The sequence below is a fragment of the Ceratotherium simum genome, chromosome 16, assembly GCF_057802395.1.
Source record: "Ceratotherium simum simum isolate JZ-2026a chromosome 16, ASM5780239v1, whole genome shotgun sequence".
Taxonomy (NCBI): Eukaryota; Metazoa; Chordata; class Mammalia; order Perissodactyla; family Rhinocerotidae; genus Ceratotherium; species Ceratotherium simum.
The window spans coordinates 17,830,345-17,850,768 of record NC_141915.1 but is presented as its reverse complement, the minus strand read 5'-3'; the positions used below and the strand labels follow the sequence as shown (position 1 = coordinate 17,850,768).

The window sequence follows — 20,424 nt, the reverse complement described above, 5'->3', positions numbered from 1 at the left end:
TAATCTATAGTGATAAATATCAGAATAATAACTGCCTTTGGGGGAATTATTGACTAAGAGAAACCATGAAGGAGCCTCTGGCAATGATGAAAAGGTTCTATATCTTTATCTGAGTGGTGCTTACACAGTGTATAGATGGTAAACCTTATTGAACTAAACATTTAGGATTTACACACCTTATTGCATATTTATTATTGCTCAATGAAAAAGTTTTTAAAATTATCATTTATGGTTGCTTGAGATGAAGTGCCTTTTGAAGGAAAGGCTTTAAGAGACTGCTGCATTTAACCATAATTATAATAGTGCTGACTACAAGGGCCCTTTGTGGATGAGCTTCATCTCACCGCATTGGAGAGGTTACAGAAAGTAAAAGACAAGCTCAGGCCTTTAAATTCTCAGCTCAAATTGCAGTCAGAAAACCAGAAAATTTCCATGATGACTTTAAATGAATCTCTATTTCTTGTAGCTTCAGGGCAGTTGTGGATGAAAAATCAGCCCCAAAATTTAACGTGACAGAATTAAAATGTAAATTGAATTTATAGAGTTGCCAAGTCTCTTATGCAAAATTAGCAAATTGCTTGGGAAACAGAGGGAGCCGAGACTTGGAATGGTTACTTTTGGATGGAAGCTGAGACTTCAGCCACAAATCTCCCTAAGCTTTCCTTGGCAGCAGAAGCAATCTCCTCTCCTGTTTGAGAATATTAGCTTTTCTTTCCTTAGAGACCCTATAATAACTTCACTTGGGGCAATTGCAAGGGGATGTCTGTTTTCCTCAAGGCCCACCTGTACAACATTCATTGCCTTTAGACCCAAAATTGGAGTCAGATCTCATCATACCCCAAGAGGACTAGTCAAATCTGTACCGAGAGGTGATTGTTGGTACTCCAAGAGAATAACAAACTTTTGCTAATTCATAGCAGCAAAAACCTGGAGAACATGTGTGGGAATTGATTATAAAACTTTTAGACTAAAAAGGATGTAACTTTGGATTGGCCCACATTTATCGATATTGTTATACTTAGAAAAGATTTACTTAGCGGTAATGTTTTGAGTATCTGGGAATGATTTTAACAGTTTGTTTGGTAGGTTAACTGAAACCTTGGCTCAAATATGGCCCACACTCGATGAGATTGAGATGCCAAAACCTTCTTGGCATATTATAGAGGAAGAAATCCAAAGGCTTAGAAGGTTGCTGAAGTTTATTTCTCACATGTAGCGTGCCCATATGCACCTTCACCATATACCCCAAGAAAGTCCAGATGAAGCTCCCTTAAGAAATACATTAATGAGGGGAGCACTGGCATCCCTAAAAAGCTCTTTGGTAGCTGTCCTCTGTAGGCTAGAGATAATGGTAGGAGATACTATCATGGAGGTGGGCTTTCTAATTTCAAGGAAATGATGGGATTCCAGAGTGATAGAAGACACATGGCATTTAACTGCCAGAGACAAGATCTACTGGTCAAAGTTAGTCCTTGTCGGGCCGGCCCCGTGGCTTAGCGGTTAAGTGCGCGCGCTCCGCTGCTGGCGGCTTGGGTTCGGATCCCGGGCACGCACCGATGCACCACTTCTCCAGCTGTGCTGAGGCCGCGTCCCACATACAGCAACTAGAAGGATGTGCAGCTATGACATACAACTATCTACTGGGGCTTTGGGGGGAAAATAAATAAATAAATAAAATCTTTAAACAAAAAACAAAGTTAGTCCTTATAGGTCTCATAGGTAAATGGTATTTTGACTAAATGCCCAGGGTCAAAGGCCATATTATAATGGGCCCAATTTGTCTAGGACTCACACTGTGGTGATTTACCTAGTTCCTGAATGTATAATTGGAGTTACCACAAGGAACAGCAGGAATTAAAGTAGCCATCTGAATATATATATTTTTTTAAACTTTTATTTTATTTTTTTTCCCCCCCAAAGCCCCAGTAGATAGTTGTATGTCATAGCTTCACGTCCTTCTAGTTGCTGTATGTGGGACGTGGCCTCAGCATGGCAGGAGAGGCGGTGCGTCGGTGCGCGCCTGGGATCCGAACCCGGGCCACCAGCAGTGGAGCACGCGCACTTAACCGCTAAGCCACAGGGTCGGCCCCAGCCATCTGAATATTTTGACCCACATGTATTTTCTGTGGTGATCATGGTTTCCCTAGAAATTAAATAGATACAATGTCTACTAAATTATTACTAGAGCTATTTACAGAAAAGCTCTAACCATGGGGCCAGAAACGAGAGTTGAGACACCACAGTGGAGAATCTTGGCTTCTCATCCAGTTCCCAGACTTAAGCTGGTTCACACACCCAGAACTCTTTGGTTGAATAGGAGGCTGGTTCTCTTGAGGAAGAATCCTACAAGACTGCCACAAGCATATACTGTAGATCTTACTCCAAGCCTTCCTCAAAGGGCCTATAGCCATTTACTAGGGTGAATATGCATTGGAAAAAGGGAAATATCCCAGACTTTCAGAGATTACCAGATACTGACTCTAAGTTAACACTAATCCAATAGGATCCCAAAATGCCCCAGTGGACCATTGGTTACAGTTAGGGCTTGTGGATGTCAGGTGATAAATGCTATTTTGGTCCAAGCTTATATCACAGGCCCAATTAATCTGTGAATTTAGCCATATTTATTTCTGGTTCCTGAATGTATAGTTGGAAAAGACATACTGGGCACCTAGCATAATGCTCACAAATTGGGGGCTGAAGGCTATCATGGTAGAAAGGACCATATAGAAACTCCTGAACTTTCTCTGTCTGCCAGAATGCTAAAAATCAGATAACAAAAACACAACAATTCCACAGAGATTAGATGTTAAAATATATGAATGATATAAGGGATTCAGAAGAAGTAACCCTATCACATTCTTATCTGTTCTCCTGTTTTGCCCCTGCAGAAGGTAGATAGATCTTAAAGAATGTTTGCAGATTACTGTGACTCCATTTGCAGCTACTATTTAAGATGCGGAATCTGTACTGGACCAAACTGACACAGCCTCCCCCTTCACAACTATTGGTCTGTCAAATACTGTTTTCTCTAGAGCAATTTACAAATTTTGATATGTTTGATTTCACTTGTCAGGAACAGCAGTATACTTTCACTGCCTTTCCATAGCGCTAAGTCAGCTCTCTTTCTTTCTATTATAATCTAGGATGCAGAGACCTTGATTGTATTGATATATCACAGAACATCAAACAGGTCCACTACCTTGATGATTTCCATCATGGTGATTGGACCTGATGAGCTGGAAGAAATATTAGATGCCTTGGTAAGACCCATGTGTGTCAGAGGGTGGCAGATAAAAGACCATAAAAATTCAGAATTTACTACCTTGGTAAAATTTTTAGCAGTCCAGTAGTCTGAAGCATGGCAGGATATCTCTTTCAAATACGAGGCAAATTGCTAAACTCTGTGCCACCTACCACTAAGAAAGAGGCACAATGGTTATTGGACCTTTTTACATTTTTAGGAACAATCTTTATCACATTCACATGTGTTACTCTTATGTATTAATTGAGCCATCAGCTGCCAGAGTGGGTCCCACAGCAAGAAAAGGCTTTGTAGGCTTTTTAGGCTGCAGTGCAAAACTTCTCTACCTTGTGCCTTATTACCTAGAAGATCCTACAGTATTTGGAGTGTACGGGGCAAATTGGAATGTTCTGGCAAGTTGCAATAGCAGAATCTCAGTGTAGATCCCTCAAGTTTTGGAGCAAAACTTTGCCCTCTACTAAAGCTAACTATCCTTTGAGAAACAACTCCTGTATTTATTTATATTATGATAATTCATAAAACCATACACTTTTTATTTGTGTAGTTTTCTGTATGTATGTTGTATTTTTTTAAGGTTTAGTTTTTAAAAATTGTATGGAAAAATAAAGGTCCAAATATAGCAAAAACCATTACAAAAAAAGAACAAGTTGGGGAGAATTTCCCTGATTTTTAAAAATAAAGTTATATTAAAAGAATATTGAGGGGCCGGCCCCGTGGCATAGCAGTTAAGTGTGCACGCTCCGCTGCTGGCGGCCTGGGTTTGGATCCCGGGCGTGCACCAACACACTGTTTGTCAGGCCATGCTGTGGCGGTGTCCAATAAAAAGTGGAGGAAGATGGGCACAGATGTTAGCCCAGGGCCAGTCTTCCTCAGCAAAAAGAGGAGGATTGGCATGGATGTTAGCTCAGGGCTGATCTTCCTCACACACACACACACAAAAGAATATTGAACCTGGCATCAGACCCATAAGAATGTGAGAATTTAGTATATGACACAGGTAGTAATATAAATCAGTGGAAGGGATTAATTAATAAATGATATTGGGACAATTGACTTTCCATAAAAATTAGATTTCAACCTCATTAATGAGGAAAAATAAGTCCCATCTGATCAGAAACCTTGATGTGGAAAACAAAACTTTGGAATTTTTAGAAGCAAATATAGAGCATACCTTTTGACCTAGGTATAGGTAATATTTCCTAAAGAATACCCCTAATAAGCACAAACCATAGAGGAAATGTTTGATACATTTGACTACCTAAAAATTAAAAACATTGATCTGGCTAAACTCACCAAAAGTTAAATTAACAGATAAGAGATAAACTGGGAAATGGTATTTGCTATATAGATAACAGAATGATCATTATCAAAAATTACAAATTAATAAGAAAGAGACAACTTTTCCCAATTGAAGAATGGGAAATGACGTGAAAAAGCCATTCATAGATGATGAAACCCAAATACAAATAAACGTATGAAAATATATTTAATCTCACCAATAATCAAGGAAATGCGAATTAAAATAATTAGATACCATTTTTTATCCAACGGATTGGAAAAAATTAAAAACTCTAACGATATCAAGTATTGGCATGGATATGGAGAAATTATATCCTCATTCAGTGCTGGTGAGAATGTAAATTGGTATAGGTATTTTGTGGAGCAGTTTGACAATAACTATTAAAATTGAAAATGCACATAATATACAATCCATCAATTACACTTCTAGTTATTTACTCTAGGGAAATATTTGCACATGTATCACAAGGAGATGTGTATAAGGATATCTATTGAAGCATTATTTTGGTTTCGAAATACTGAAAATAATCTAAATGCCCATCAATGGAGGGATGTTTTTAAAAATTGTGGTGTTTTCATATTATAGAATACCATATAGCAGTTAAAAGGAATAAAATATATTTCTTTACATACAGGAATCATATCTCAATGTTGAGTAAATAAAAGCAATTTTAAGAAGGACATATGTAGTATGATATCAGTTATATATTTTAAAAGTACATACATAAAATGTTAACAATCATCATTTCTGGGTGTTAGGAATACAAGTGTTACTTTTATCATTTTTTGTATTTTTCTGGAATTAAAATTTTCTCAAAATAAAAACAAGGCAAAAAAAGAACAAGTAGGGAGGGCCGGCCCCGTGGCTTAGCGGTTAAGTGCGTGCGCTCTGCTACTGGCGGCCCGGGTTCGGATCCCGGGCGCGCACGACACACTGCTTCTCCGGCCACGCTGAGGCCGTGTCCCACATACAGCAACTAGAAGGATGTGCAGCTATGACACACAACTATCTACTGGGGCTTTGGGGGAAAAAAAATAAATAAAATTTAAAAAAAAAAAAAAAAAAAGAACAAGTAGGGAGAAGTGAATTGTTCCATGTGTCAATCTCAGGTTAGATTAGGTGAGAACTGAACGTTGTACATTAGATTTAGCAATTAAGTCAGTAACAACAAATATTTGTTAAGCATCTATTAAGTGTAAGGCGTTTTGACATGTCACAGAATGGGGAAGTCGAGGATAAGCCTAAAGGCAAGATAAAGCTTTCCGGGTTTTGACTTTGCAGCTTTTATTTACATAATGATGGTGGTGGTGGTGGTGATGATAAAAGCTTCAATAAGCCATATTCCATCTACATAAAAATTTCAAATCTCCTGTAACAACTAATTGCAAACTTTCTGCTTAGGTAGGGTTGTTGGATCGGCAGAGGACATTGGCCTTGCTGGAAATGTTCTATGACCAAAGTTCAAAAATGCTCAGAAGTTTACTTCGAAACCCAAGGCAATGTAAGTGCCACTCAGAGGTAGTATGCTCAAGCTGGAGTGATGCAGTACACTAATATGGTAATACAAGCTCATTCTATCCCCATGAAATCTCTTCACATAACCTCTCCCTTAGATCATGATAGCCATATCTAGTTGTTTATCCCCCACAAAATTCACTCTTCATCACAACTAGATGTATTTTTCACTATAGTGCAATCAATACTAAAAGTTGTCAAGTCAGGACTCAGCTAGAACTCAATTTTAAATTCATTCAAATAAAGGGGTGCTTTAGTGACAATCTGAATGTTTTGGAAATTAAGTTGGTAATGGTAATAATCACTGTTTTAATGTCCAACTTAGAATTCTAAGATTTCTAAGAAAAATGTTTCCTTCTCCCAAGCATTTTTACCTGTACACTTTTACTGTACTTATACAGTAAAATATTTTTTATATTACGACCAATAAAAATAAGATTATGGGTTTTATTTTTATTTTTATTTATTTATTTATTTATTTATTTTGTGAGATCAGCCCTGTGCTAACATCTGCCAATCCTCCTCTCTTTTTGCTGAGGAAGACTGGCCCTGGGCTAACATCTGTGCCCATCTTCCTCCACTTTATATGGGACGCCGCCACAGCATGGCTTAGCCAAGCAGTGCATTGCTGTGTGCCTGGGATCCAAACCAGCGAACCCCAGGCCGCCACAGCAGGGCATGTGCACCTAACCGCTTGCGCCGCTGGGCCGGCCGCTTATTTTTATTTTATTTTATTTTTTAATTTTGTTATGTTTATTTTATTTTATTTATTTTTTTATTTTTTGTTTATTGCAGTAACATTGTATGAATTTCAGGTGTACATCATTATACTTCTATTTCTGCATAGATTACATCATGTTCACCACCCAAATACTAATTACAACTCATCACCACACACTTGTGCTGAATTATCCCTTTCGCCCTCCTCCCTCCCCGTTTCCCCTCTGGTAACCACCAATCCAATCTCTGTCTCTATGTGTTTGTTGGTTGTTGTTATTATCTACTACTTAATGAAGGAAATCATATGGTATTTGACCTTCTCCCTCTGACTTATTTCACTTTGCATAATACCCTCAGTGTCCATCCATGTTGTCACAAATGGCTGGATTTCATCGTTTCTTATGGCTGAGTAGTATTCCATTGTGTATATATACCACAGCTTCTTTATCCATTCGTCCCTTGATGGGCACTTAGGTTGCTTCCAAGTCTTGGCTATTGTGAATAATGCTGCAATGAACACAGGGGTGCATGTATCTTTACACGTTGGTGTTTTCAAGTTCTTTGGATAAATACCCAGCAGTGGAATAGCTGGATCATATGGTAGTTCTATCCTTGATTTTTTGAGGAATCTCCATACTGTTTTCCATAGTGGCTGCACCAGTTTGCACTCCCACCAGCAGTGTATGAGAGTTCCCTTCTCTCCACATCCTCTCCAACACATGTTGTTTCCTGTCTTGTTAATTATAGCCATTCTGAAGGGTGTGAGGTGATATCTCATTGTAGTTTTGATTTGCATTTCCCTGATAGTTAATGATTTTGAACATCTTTTCATGTGTCTCTTGGCCATCTGTACATCTTCTTTGGAGGAATGTCTGTTCAGGTTTTTTGCCCATTTTTTAATTGGGGTGTTAGTTTTTTTGTTGTTGAGATGCATGAGTTCTTTATATATTTTGGAAATTAAGCCCTTATCAGATGTATGGTTTGCAAATATCTTCTCCCAATTGTTAGGTTGTCTTTTCGTTTTGTTGATGGTTTCCTTTGCTGTGCAGAAGCTTTTTAGTTTGATGTAGTCCCATTTGTTTATTTTTTCTATTGTTTCTCTTGCCCGGTCAGACATGGTGCTTGAAAATATGTTGCTAAGACTGATGTCGAAGAGCATACTGCCTATGTTTTCTTCTAGAAGTTTCATAGTTTCAGGTCTTACATTCAAGTCTTTAATCCATTTTGAGTTAATTTTTGTGTATGGTGTAAGGTAAGGGTCTACTTTCATTTTTTTGCATGTGGCTATCCAGTTTTCCCAACACCATTTGTTGAAGAGACTTTCTTTTCTCCATTGTATGTTCTTGGCTCCTTTGTTGAAGATTAGCTGTTCATAGATATGTGGGTTTATTTCTGGGCTTTTGATTCTATTCCATTGATCTGTGTGTCTGTTTTTGTGCCAGTACCACGCTGTTTTGGTTACGATAGCTTTGTAGTATATTTTGAAATCAGGGAGTGTGATACCTCCAGCTTTGTTCTTTTTTCTCAAGATTCCTTTAGCTGTTCGGGGTCTTTTGTTGTTCCATATAAATTTTAGGATTCTTTGTTCTATTTCCATGAAAAATGTTGTTGGAACTTTGATAGGGATTGCATTGAATCTATAGATTGCTTTAGGAAGTATGGACATCTTAACTATGTTAATTCTTCCAATCCAAGAGCATGGAATATCTTTCCATTTCTTTGTGTCTTTTTCAATTTCTTTCAGCAATATTTTATAGTTTTCAGTGTACAGATCTTTCACCTCTTTGGTTAAGTTTATTCCTAGGTAGTTTATTCTTTTTGTTGCAATTTTTATTTTTTAAAGAGAAAGTCTTTGAATTGATGGGTTTTCCAAAGAATGTCAATATTTTAGTTTTGTGTGAAAATTTATTACTTGGATACTTAAAAATCTGTGGTGATGTACAAAGAGTATTCCTGAAAACTATGGGAATCACAATTTTATAGCTTAAATACTAAATGTTTTGGGAAGGAGGGGAACGTCTTGTGGCATGAGTCCCACTCTCTGTAGTCCTGGACACCAGGGTTATTTTGTTGTTGTTGTTGTTTAACAGTGGGATTCTGGTGAAGGCTATCCAATCTTTCCCTAGAATTCTGAACTAGGTGTCCACATAGGTTGTGGAGGAGAAGAGTTGAGGAATGAACAAAAAAGGAAGGGAGGGAAGAGGGAAGGCAGAGAAAATGAATATTGGAAAAACATAGCCCAGGGAAAGATTGTCATGGATAAAGACTGGCTTTTATTTTGATATTGCAAATATTGTAAAGGTATTTGAGGTGGAAGACATGCATCCCCTTCTTTATCCTTATGCTATGCTTATTGTGGGAGGACAAAGAGTAGAGGATAAATTGTATTTACCTTGGCAGTCTAAGCAACTCTCCCAGTAGCCAAAGAAGAATCATGTTCATTTCCAAAACCACACCTTTTTGGAAGGGATGATTTCCGATTTACAGTAGTGAACATCTTTTATGTTCCTTTGGATACTTTTTTGCTTTTTATTGTACTGTAGGCAAAGGTAACCTATATTTATTTAAAGCAGTAGGCCTATGTTACAATTACTGTGCTCAATGCTTTTTTGCATTTGTTTTCTAGCTCTGATTCTGCATTATAAGATCAATTGTTTAGGTAAATGTTTTGTTTTCTGCATTAGGGCCATTCATTGAATTTGAAGAGATAGACTTGCCTGAGTTGTGGGGAGACATGGATAATCAGAAACACATTTATGAAGATTTTGACAAAGTGCTCTTAGAGACGAATACATCACTTTCTGAAAAACATGCTAGAAAGGCCCAAATTAAATTGTTAGAAAATTCAGAAGATCAACATAAACGTGATAAACATAGAAAATCAACACTACCACCAACCTCACCAGAACAGGAGAGAGGGACAATTGCAGAACAAGAACCGCACAGAATTTCAACCAAAGAACAAAAACAATTCAGAGAGTCAACTGGAGAAAAATCAGTAACAGGACAAGGAACCCACACAGGGTCAACTCCAGAACAAGGATCAAATAGAGAGTTAATACCAGAACAAAGACCACGCAGAGAGTCAATTGCAGAACAGGGATCACACAGAGAGTCAGTAATAGAACAAGGACCACGCAGAGGGTCAGCTGCAGAACAACGAACACGTAGAGATTCAGTAATAGAAGAACCACAGGAAGGGTCAACTGCAGAACCAGAACCACCTGGAGAGACAATTCCAGAAAAACAACAGGACATAGACTCAACTTCACAATCAGGAAAAGGTAGTATCTTAGGAGAAAGTAAAAAGTCTAGAGAGGCTATTCCCTTTGAGTGTATTGAAATCCCTCCAGAGGAAGAGAGGACTCAGAAGCAAGCATATGAAGAAGAACTATTCGTGTGTTCTGAACTGCAAGAGCAAATTCCAATATCAAGAAGAAAAGATCATTTTTCAGGTAGTAATGTAGTTCTCCTACAACATTGGCTCCCTGTTTTGCAGAGTGGTTTTTAAAATCTTTTCAGGGCCGCCCCGTGGCTTAGCGCTCTGCTACTGGCGGCAGGGTTTGGATCCCGGGCACGCACCTACGCACTGCACTGCCGCGTCCCACATACAGCAACTAGAAGGATGTGCAACTATGACATACAACTATCTACTGGGGCTTTGGGGAAAAAAAGGAGGAGGATTGGGAATAGATGTTAGCTCAGAGCTGGTCTTCCTCAGCAAAAAGAGGAGGATTAGCATGGATGTTAGCTCAGGGCTGATCTTCCTCACCAAAAAAAAAAAAAAAAAAAAAAATCTTTTCAGAAAATACTCATTTCAATTAGGATCTTTTCTGGCATATCAGGTCATGCAAACCTTAGACATATTTAGCTATTCAGCATGAGTCTAGACCTTGAACAATCAATTAAATGCAAACCAGCATATCTCTATTGTCAATTTACCCAGAATTCCTTTTGCACTAGAAGCCCATTTGTAAGGAAGAAATCAGGTAATGTTGCATATAGAAATTTTCATTGGACCTCTGAAGAGGCAGTAAAAGCCCTTTTGTTTTAAATCTGGTGTCTGATATTAGAAACCACTTTTTAAAATTTCTTTTATTTCAACTATAAAATGGCTTTTTTTCAGTTATATGTAAGATATATGTTCTAGAAGAGTTTCTGAAATTGATGTTTGACAGAAAGCACCCTGCATTTCAAATATTTATTCTGCAGAAGACTTTTCCTCTGAATTGCCTATGCCAATGTATTCCCTTTTTGTTGAAAAGCTCTAACCTTTTAGAGAGCCAGTCTCAATACCACTTAAGACCTCAGTTAGGCATAAGTTTTTTTTAAGTTCTGCTCTTTAATTCTAAAGTCCCACAGTCCCAAAGAAAATTCTTATTTAAAACTCCTAAGAGATGGGTAACCTGTGTTCTAGATTCTACACTATTATTAACTAATTTGAAATCTTTTATTTTTCAGCATTATGTTTATTTCTCCACAAAACAGGGCTACTAATTTCTGGCTCTCCTTACATAGTAGGGATGCAAGTAAAAAATTAGTGAAGTTACTATTCAATCACTATATAATCACTAATATATTAGTGAGGACTTAATTTTGGCTATGTGTAACAGTGTTCCAAAATGACAGTATCTATAAAAAGAACAACAAAACAAAATAACAATGTCTAAATAAGATAAAAGTTTCCTTCTCATATGCAAGTCAAAACTTATATGATAGCTCAGCCCCATGAAATCAGCAGTGGTTCAAGCTCCTTCTATCTTGTGTCTCCTCCATCCACATGGTCTAGGATGGCTCACTACCATGTCCATATTCTGACCAGCATAGGCATCACATCATTTCCCTTCACATCTCATTGGTCAGAATTTAGGCATATAGTGACACCTAGCTGTGAGGGACTCTAGGAAATATAGCCCTTATTTTGCATGGCCAAATTGGAGTACAACAAATAGCTTTTGTCACAGAGCTGCTCTCAACAACTAAAGTTATTAAGTGATATCATTGTGGTTGATTATGACACAACATATATGGGAAAGTACCTGAAAGAAAGTTTTTGGTGTTCTATATGCAAGGCATTTCTCTCATTCATTAACTTAAGAATGTATAATAGAATATATAGTGTCCAATTCATAGGCATTTTCTTTTGTACCTTTTAGAAACTACAAAAAAGGAAGTTCAGAAAGACGAATCCTGTGAACCAAAGTCCTCAAAAATAGAAGGAAAGTCATGGTCAGGTGACTCCTCATTTAATCTTCTTTTCATTTATACTCTAGAATAAAGACATTGTGAAAGTGAAGTTAAATTGGCTATGTTATGGAACATGTATTTTATAGGTGAACTTTTGACTTATAACTGGAAGATGAAGTATGCCAAATGTGAAGATGAGGAGCAGGCAAACTTAATCTATGGTAACTCCAGATTCACAGGTACATGTTAACAACAAAACTGGGAAGGATAGATGGCAATCCAATTGATGAATTTAATTTACTGTGGTACCCTGTGATAAAGACTGGACTTAGCTGAGACACAACGGCAAAGTGGTTCTTGCATTATTTTTGTCCCTGAACTGATGGATCTAAACATATACAAGATGAATGTTTTTGGTGGTAGTGTACATGTAGGCATGTGCTATTGATGAACACTCTTCTGCTTTAAAACGTGCAATAGTATACAATTTTTTTTTTTACTATTACATGGTCGTACAACTGCATTGAAGCTATGATCCAGGTATAGAAAGAGAATCAGATATTAGATATTAGAACTCAATAAGAAATCATTCCAGCTATTCCTCTACTTGGTAATTCCACATTCCAACATGTGAGACAGGTGAGAATCTATCTTGTTTTTGAAGACTTGTAAAGAAAGACCTACTCAACAGAGAGAGCAATGAGTAGCTTTTACCTCTCAGATAAGCCACGTATTTAACAATGATTATTCCAACAAGTACTCATATTTTACTACAATGCTATTTTATCATTTTACTTTTTATCAACAAGTAGTGGAACTATTAGATCAAGACTATTTTCACCCTATCTACAATTTTTTTCTCATTTAAGCCTGGATCAAATAAAATTTCTATCCTCAAAGTATTTTGGTGAAAATGCATGGCATTGCTCAAGCTCTTGTGGCCTGCTAGTTCATGTTCTTCCCTTGGTCTTACTTCCTTACTTCAATTTTGCTTTACTATTTTAAAAAATTGCATGGGTGATCATTTTTAAGTCACGTCAAATCTCACATGGAAGGCATAAGAGCGTGAATGATTGAATCAATGAATAAATCAAACACTGGCTGACATTTTATGAAATATGCTTCATGTTATAACAGGCACAGCTGAATCTCAGGGCTCAACAACAGCAGCAGGACACTATCTCTCTGCCTCTCAGCCCTGTTCTTCTCTGTGTAACTTTCAGTTTTAGGTAGTTTTCTCTATATTGTGGCAGAGATACCCATAAGAGTATTTTTAAGCCTGTATCCTACTAGTTCAGGAATCAGAGTGATTCTTCCCCAATAGTTCCTCAAAAAGATCTGGGGCTAATTCTCACTGGCCTATAGAGGATTACATTGCTGTCATATATGAATCATTGGCCAGACCTATATTACATGGTCATATTTGGAGCAAGGGTAGGGGAGGCTCGGTATCCCTTGATTCATCTAAACTGACAATGGGGGAGAGATGTTTTCCCAAACAAAAAAAGGAGGGCGCTGTCCTCATGAAGGGAGTGTGGATTCCTGATAGGAAAAAAATAGCAGATGTCCATTATAAGTACTCATGTATTTTCTCTAAGCTTTGAGAAAACCGTTCACTTTACTGTTTGGTGTATGTTTCCTGCTTAATAGACCTACACTCAATTATCAGAAATATTCAGTCTTACAAGGAAGTAAAAGGTCGGAGTGCCTTCAATGGAGTTTCCTTCAATCTGCTCCAGTTTGTGCAACTCCTGGAGACATTTGTTGGTGAAGATGCCCCTTTGAGTGTCAGTGAGACCCTCACCTCTTTTTTCAAGAGGGGCTATGTTGAAACAAAAGAAGAGAAAATGAGTGCCTTAGAACAGGTGAGTAATATTATTTATCAATGAAACAAGTGAGGTCACTATTATAAGTAAATCTCTCAACCTCAGTTGCTCCTGGTGTGGCTCTTCTTAAAAAATTTATAGCCAAACTTATCACTTTATTTCAAGGAGCATGGCCATTAAATATTTTATCTTATTGTCGAATGTCCTAAGATCAAACTCTGGAGAACTCATTCCCCTAATAATAACATGATTGCTGGTGACAGAAAATAGTTTATTGTACAGCTTTGTTTTTCCTCCTCTGAAGCTTAAAGAACAGATTTTGAGGTGCAGATATGTGTATGTGTGAAGATGTGTGTGTGTGCACTGTCTATCTACTGTGTGAGTGCATTTACAAATGCACATACCCAGGGGTATGATTATGGCTTGGATATATATTTTTATTCATGTGCATCCAGGTAGTACATATTTTCTAAGAACTTACTACTTAGGTGATAGATAAATGCACACACATTGTTTATAAATTATAAACAATTTATGTGCTGTTGTATGAAATATGTAAATTAGATTCACCAGCCATATTCAGTAATCTCATCAGCCTTATAAGTTTTCTCAATCTAATTCTAGAGTTGATATCCCTTTTGCGTCCTCAATTGCAGTTCCCCCCGTTTAACCAAATGGTATATATTCACTTTCTTTTAGCAGTTAAATCTATCTAGATATTAATTTAATTAATATCTAATTGATATAATTAATCTAGTTAAAAGTCTAAAAGGTAAATAATATCAATGTCAAGTTGGGTCAGTGTTAAATATAAAGAAGAATATTTGAACGTAGTCATTTTTTATTGTTTAAACACTGCCATTCATCCCCTTTCACTACAAAACATATCCCACCAAGAAGTCAGGCAGAGAACCCTATGTGTTTATCACATTCCTAAACAACCCGCTACAGAGTGGAAAGGAATGAATCAAAGATTCTTAAGGAGTGTAGTCCCCTTCCTAAGTTAATGTGATTTAGTCCAATGCAGAGAATGCCTGTTTTTTGGTCTAGACGTGAAACAGAGAAATGGTATTTAGAGGATTAAAATTAAATGCTTCATTTTCCCATTAATATCATGCTTAGTCCCAGCTTTTTAAATAAAGCTGTTTTGATAAAAAGTGCTGCACTTTGGGGGGAGTAAACATAGGATTCCAGCTAGCACAACGAACAGCATGTCTTCTGTGCTTTGTTATCCTGTTTGTATCCTAGGCTAGACAAAATGCTTCCCAAGTCCGACGGGGACTTCTCCTAGAAGCGCTCTTTCAGAAGTGGGACAGTGACGGCTCAGGGTTCCTGAATCTGAAGGAAGTTGATGAACTCCTGTACACATACAAGGAGGGAATGGAAAAAGAATCTATGAGGAAAGGTAAAAATATCAGAATTTTCTTATTTAAGTTGTGGTAACAACTTGGCTTCAAATTTTCCAGCACTATGACATATATACTATTAAAACACAGGTTGTTCTAAAACCACAAGATATACTTTACACCTATTAGTATGGCTATAGTTTTTTTCAGCTTTATTGAAATATAATTGACATATAACATTGTGTAAGTTTAAGGTGTACAATGTATTGATTTGATACACTTATATACTGTGAAATGATTACCACAGTAGCGATAGTTAACACCTCTATCACCTCACCTACTTACCATTTCTTTTTTTGTGGTGAGGACATTTAAGATCTACTCTCTTAGTAACTTTCAAGTATATAATACAGTACTATTCATTATAATCACCATGCTGTACATTAGATCCCCAGAACTTATTAATCTTATAATAGAAGTTTGTATGCTTTGACCAACATCTCCCCATTTCCCCCACCTTCAGCCCATGACAACCACCATTCTACACTGTTTCTATAAGTTTGACTTTTTAGATTCCATATATAAGTGATACTATACAGTGTTTGTCCTTCTCTGTCTGACTTATTTCAGTTAGCATAATGCCTTCAAGATCCATCCATGTTGTCACGAATGGCAGGATTTTCATCTTTCTCATGGCTGAATAACATTCCGTTGTATGTATATGCCACATTTTCTTTATCCATTCATCTGTAGATGGACGCTTAGGTTGCTTCTATATCTTGGCTATTGTGAATAATTCTGCAGTGAACTTGGGGGTGCAGATGTCTCTTCGAGATACTGATTTCGTTTCCTTCGGATATATACCCAGAAGTTGAGTTACGGGATCATATGATAGTTCTATTTTTAATGTTTTGAGGAACCTCCATACTGTTTTTCATAGTGGCTGCACCAATTTACATTCCCACCAATGGTGCACAGGGGTTCCCTTTTCTCCACGTCCTCACCACCACTTATCTCTTGTCTTTTTGATAATAGCCATTCTAACAGGTGTGAGGTGATATCTCTTTGTGGTTTTGATTTGCATTTCCCTAATGATTAGTGATGTTAAACAATCTTTTCATGCACCTTTTGGTCATTTCATGCATGTCTTCTTTGGAAAGATGTCTATTAAGTTCCTCTGTCCATTTTTTAGTCAGATTGTTTTTTTGCTATTGAGTTGTATGAGTTTCTTATATGTTTTGGATACTCCTTATTAGATATATGATTTGCAAATATTTTCTCCCATTCTGTAGGTTGCCTTTTCATTTTGTTGATGGTTTCTTTTGCTGTGCAGAAGCTTTTAAGTTTGATGTAGTCCCACTTATTTACTTTTGCTTTTGTTGCTTATGTAGTATGACTATAATATAAAAAATGGAAAATAGCAAGTGTTGACAAGGATGTGGAGAAATTGGAACGCTTGTGCATTGCTGGTGGGAAAGTAGAAGATGTCAGAGCAATCAAGAGCGGAATATGTTGTAGAGTGCTTTGTTTAAAACTGTAGCTCTACGTAGTGACATTCCTTCTGTGTACCTGGCTATGCTCACTCTTGGGGTTAAAAGAATCTGAACCATTCCACAGTTCTGCCTATTTTCTCTTCTTGTCACCTCTACAAGGTCTGATTCACCTCTCAAGTCTGACTGGCTTGCAAGTTTCTCCTGAATTTACTAACTTAACTTCTTATTCTCCTTAATGACTTTTTCTTCTCCTATCTATATTTTTCTCTTCTGATCAATACTTCTTAATCAAAGGCTACTAAAATTTTTATTCCAGTATAAGAAGTTCCCTCCTTCATTTGATTAGATCCCAGTATAAATGATTTTTTTCTTCACTGGGTTTAGGGATTTATCTGGTGACTTTGGCATACCGTATTTCCAATTCTTAAAGTATACAGTGCATGAGGGAAAGAATGATCAGGGTTAGTTAAGTTCTTCAGCCCTTTCAAAAGTCTGTATTGGTTGATCTTCAAATGTACCTAAGTTTATTAGTTGTCATGTGTTCTTCATTAACTATGTCTTCTGCAAACTTTATGTTATACTACACCACTTGTCTTAGACTGTATACAAAGAGAATTTATTTAGTAAAGTTTCAAAAGGCATAATGAAGTGGTTTCCGCTTATAAGATGGGAAAATTTCGTAACACAGAACCATGTCCTACAGAGGAAAGAACACTACACAATGGTCAGGAGAGTTGGGTTCCAATACTGTATCTTTTACTAAATGGTCACGTGACCTTGGGTAAGTTATTGAACCTTCATAGATCCAGGAGTCCTCATCTGTAAAATGAAGGAGTTAGACATGATTAATTCTAGAATTTAAGGAACCTGAGAATGATGTTATAAGGAAGTTCCAATATACATGATTGAAGTACAGCGATAGGGATAGGTAGAAAGTATAAAATGTAGTGAGTTAAGCCCAGCAAATGAAAAGGAGGAAAGTAATGAAGAGGCAGAATCTGCTGCCAGAATAAAATGTCTGCAAGCAGGAAGAACAAATTATTCTCTCCAGGGGTAGGCTTATACAAAATGACTCTCTCTGAACACATATTGGTAGCCACCTGGCCTCAAGAGATGACTGCTGAGCTGATGGCCATATGGAAGAAGAAAGGCAGATTTAGTTTCTTAAAAAATGGAAGAAAATTCTGAATTCAAACATTAGCTAATAACTGATCGGCAAATCTTCCAACAGCTCTTTTTTGTTTTTTGTTTTGCTCTACCCTTCTTATCTATTTCTGTGTCCAAGATTAAAAATTGGGGTTTAAATAGCATAAAGTCACACAATTAGAAATTTCTAGAAATATTTCTACTGATGTCTTCAAAATGGAAGTTTTGTATATGAAAGTGGCAACTTAAAACTTTTAGCCTGTAGTTTTCCCTTTTTATTCCTGTCTAATACAGCCTAATCTTTTGAGCCTAAATACCACATATGAAAAGTTGTAGAACACGTGATCTGTCTACCCTGTAGAATTTAATGAGTAAGACACTCTTCCCCCATTACTTCTATTAGTTTTTAATAGCTATTAATATTTGTTGGATATGCCCTGTAGTTTTCTATTAAATTATAGCTATTAATATTTGTTGGATATGCCCTTTAGTTTTCTATTAAATTATAAGATTTGCCTTAAATTGTAAATTCCTATTTAAGTAGGACATTTAACTCTCTTAAAACTATAACAGTTTGGTGATGCATTCTGTCACCAAATTCCAGAAATCTTGAACATTAAGAACCATATTTATTTAGAAAGTCTCATTGAAAAACTCACAAAGTGTTTTTTAAAGAAGCTGAAAACTGGACAAGTAGTGTAAAGTTACTACTGTTTCTTCACTCTGAAACAGGGACTCTCTAAGAAACTCCTCAGTCTTTCCTTGATTTCCATAACCTTGACATTTTTGAAGATTACAGCCTCGTTTTTTTTTTTTGTTTTGTTTTGTTTGTTTGTTTGTTTTTTTGTGAGGAGATCAGCCCTGTGCTAACATCCGCCAATCCTCCTCTTTTTTTGCTGAGGAAGACGGCCCTGGGCTAACATCTGTGCCCATCTTCCTCCACTTTATACGGGACGCCGCCACAGCATGGCTTGCCAAGCAGTGCATCGGTGCACGCCCGGGATCCGAACCAGCGAACCCCGGGCCGCCGCAGCGGAGTGCGTGCACCTAACCGCTTGCGCCACCGGGCCGGCCCCTAGCCTCGTTTTTTTTGTAGTATGTTCTTCTTTTAGGTCTGTCTAATGTTTCCTCATGATTAAATTCAGATTATTTCTCTTTGGCAGGAATATCATATAAGCAAGTCTGTGTTCTTCTCATTGAATCCTATCAGAAGCCCAGTGATAATAAAATGACATTTATCAGTTCCCACACTTTAAAGTTACTTTTGTCCCATTTGTAATTAATAAGTATTTTGTGGTTGCACTTTGAAATCATATAAACATTCCATTTGTTGTCAAATTTTTCATTTATTCATTTCTAACAGTATGTATTTATGGTTTCCTATTTTATTCAGTGGGTTATAATCCAACACTATCATTATTTATTTTAATGCTCACATTGTCCCAGATTGGACCAATGGGAGTTCTTTCAATATGGCTCCTGTCCTTCCCTCCCCTCCAATATTTTGTTATGAAGAATTTCAAACATACAGCAAAGCAGAAAGAATTTTAAAGTGAGCACCTATATATGCACCACCTAGATTCTACCATTAACATTTTACTACACTTTTTTATTATCTATCTATTCATCTCTCCATCCCTCAATCCTTCCTTCTATTTCTCTTATTTTTGATGCATTTCAAAATAAATTGCAGACATCAATACACTCCTCCCTAAATACTTCAGCATGCATGTCTTTAGTTTAACAATAGCCAAGAACTGGAAACAGTCCAAGTATCTATCAATTAGAGAATGGATTAATAACTATAGTATATTCATGCAGTGGAATACTACTCAGCAATAAAAAGAAACAAATTGTTGATACTTGCAACAATATGTAAGAATCTCAAGAAAAAAAATACACTGAGTAACAGAAGCCAATATATGTTAATAGTTTAATATATGTTAAGAGGTTTTTTTCTTTTGAGGTAAAGTTTGCATGCAATGAGATACACAAATTTTAAGTTCTTACATTCTCTGAGTTTTGGCAAATGCATAACTTGTGTATCCCATACCCCTATCAAGATATAGAACAAAAAGTTCCCTCATGCCCCTTTCCCATTTAATCCCCACCACCCAATCCCCAAGGCAACCACTCTTCTGGTTGTTTTCCACCATAGATTAGTTTTTGTCTTTTAGTTCATGTAAATGGAATCATTTATATGTCCTCTTTTGCATAAGGCTTCTGTCACTCAGCATATTTTTTTCCTGAGATTCTTACATGTTGTTGCATATATCAACAAGTTGCTTCTTTTTATTGCTGAGTAGTATTCCACTGTATGAATATACTATATTTTGTTAATCCATTCTCTAATCGAAGGATACTTGGACTGTTTCCACTTCTTGGCTATTATGAATAAAGATGCTATGAGCAATCTTGTACAAATCTTTTTTGTGGATATATGTTTTTATTTCTTTTTAATAAATACCTAGGAGTGGAGCTTCTGGCCTATAGTGTAGGTGTATGTTTAGTTTTATAAGAAACTGCCGACAGTTTCCTGTGTCCTTTTAACATGTACCCATCATTCTTTGAGCACCTCCTTGCTTTCTGGCACAATAAGATCTCGGTTCATCTTTTCTTTCCCTGC

At 36.9% G+C, this 20,424-nt stretch overlaps 1 protein-coding gene across 1 annotated transcript in view; it reads left to right on the top strand.

Annotated features, from left to right (window-relative positions):
* Positions 1 to 20,424, top strand: part of EFCAB5 (EF-hand calcium binding domain 5) — a 114,310-nt gene that overhangs the window by 65,177 nt on the left and 28,709 nt on the right. The window contains exons 9-14 of the mRNA XM_087440690.1: positions 5,967 to 6,066; positions 9,485 to 10,255; positions 11,957 to 12,034; positions 12,134 to 12,226; positions 13,638 to 13,852; positions 15,062 to 15,218. Coding sequence (XP_087296816.1) covers positions 5,967 to 6,066; positions 9,485 to 10,255; positions 11,957 to 12,034; positions 12,134 to 12,226; positions 13,638 to 13,852; positions 15,062 to 15,218 — 1,414 coding nt within the window. The remainder of the gene's footprint in view (positions 1 to 5,966; positions 6,067 to 9,484; positions 10,256 to 11,956; positions 12,035 to 12,133; positions 12,227 to 13,637; positions 13,853 to 15,061; positions 15,219 to 20,424) is intronic.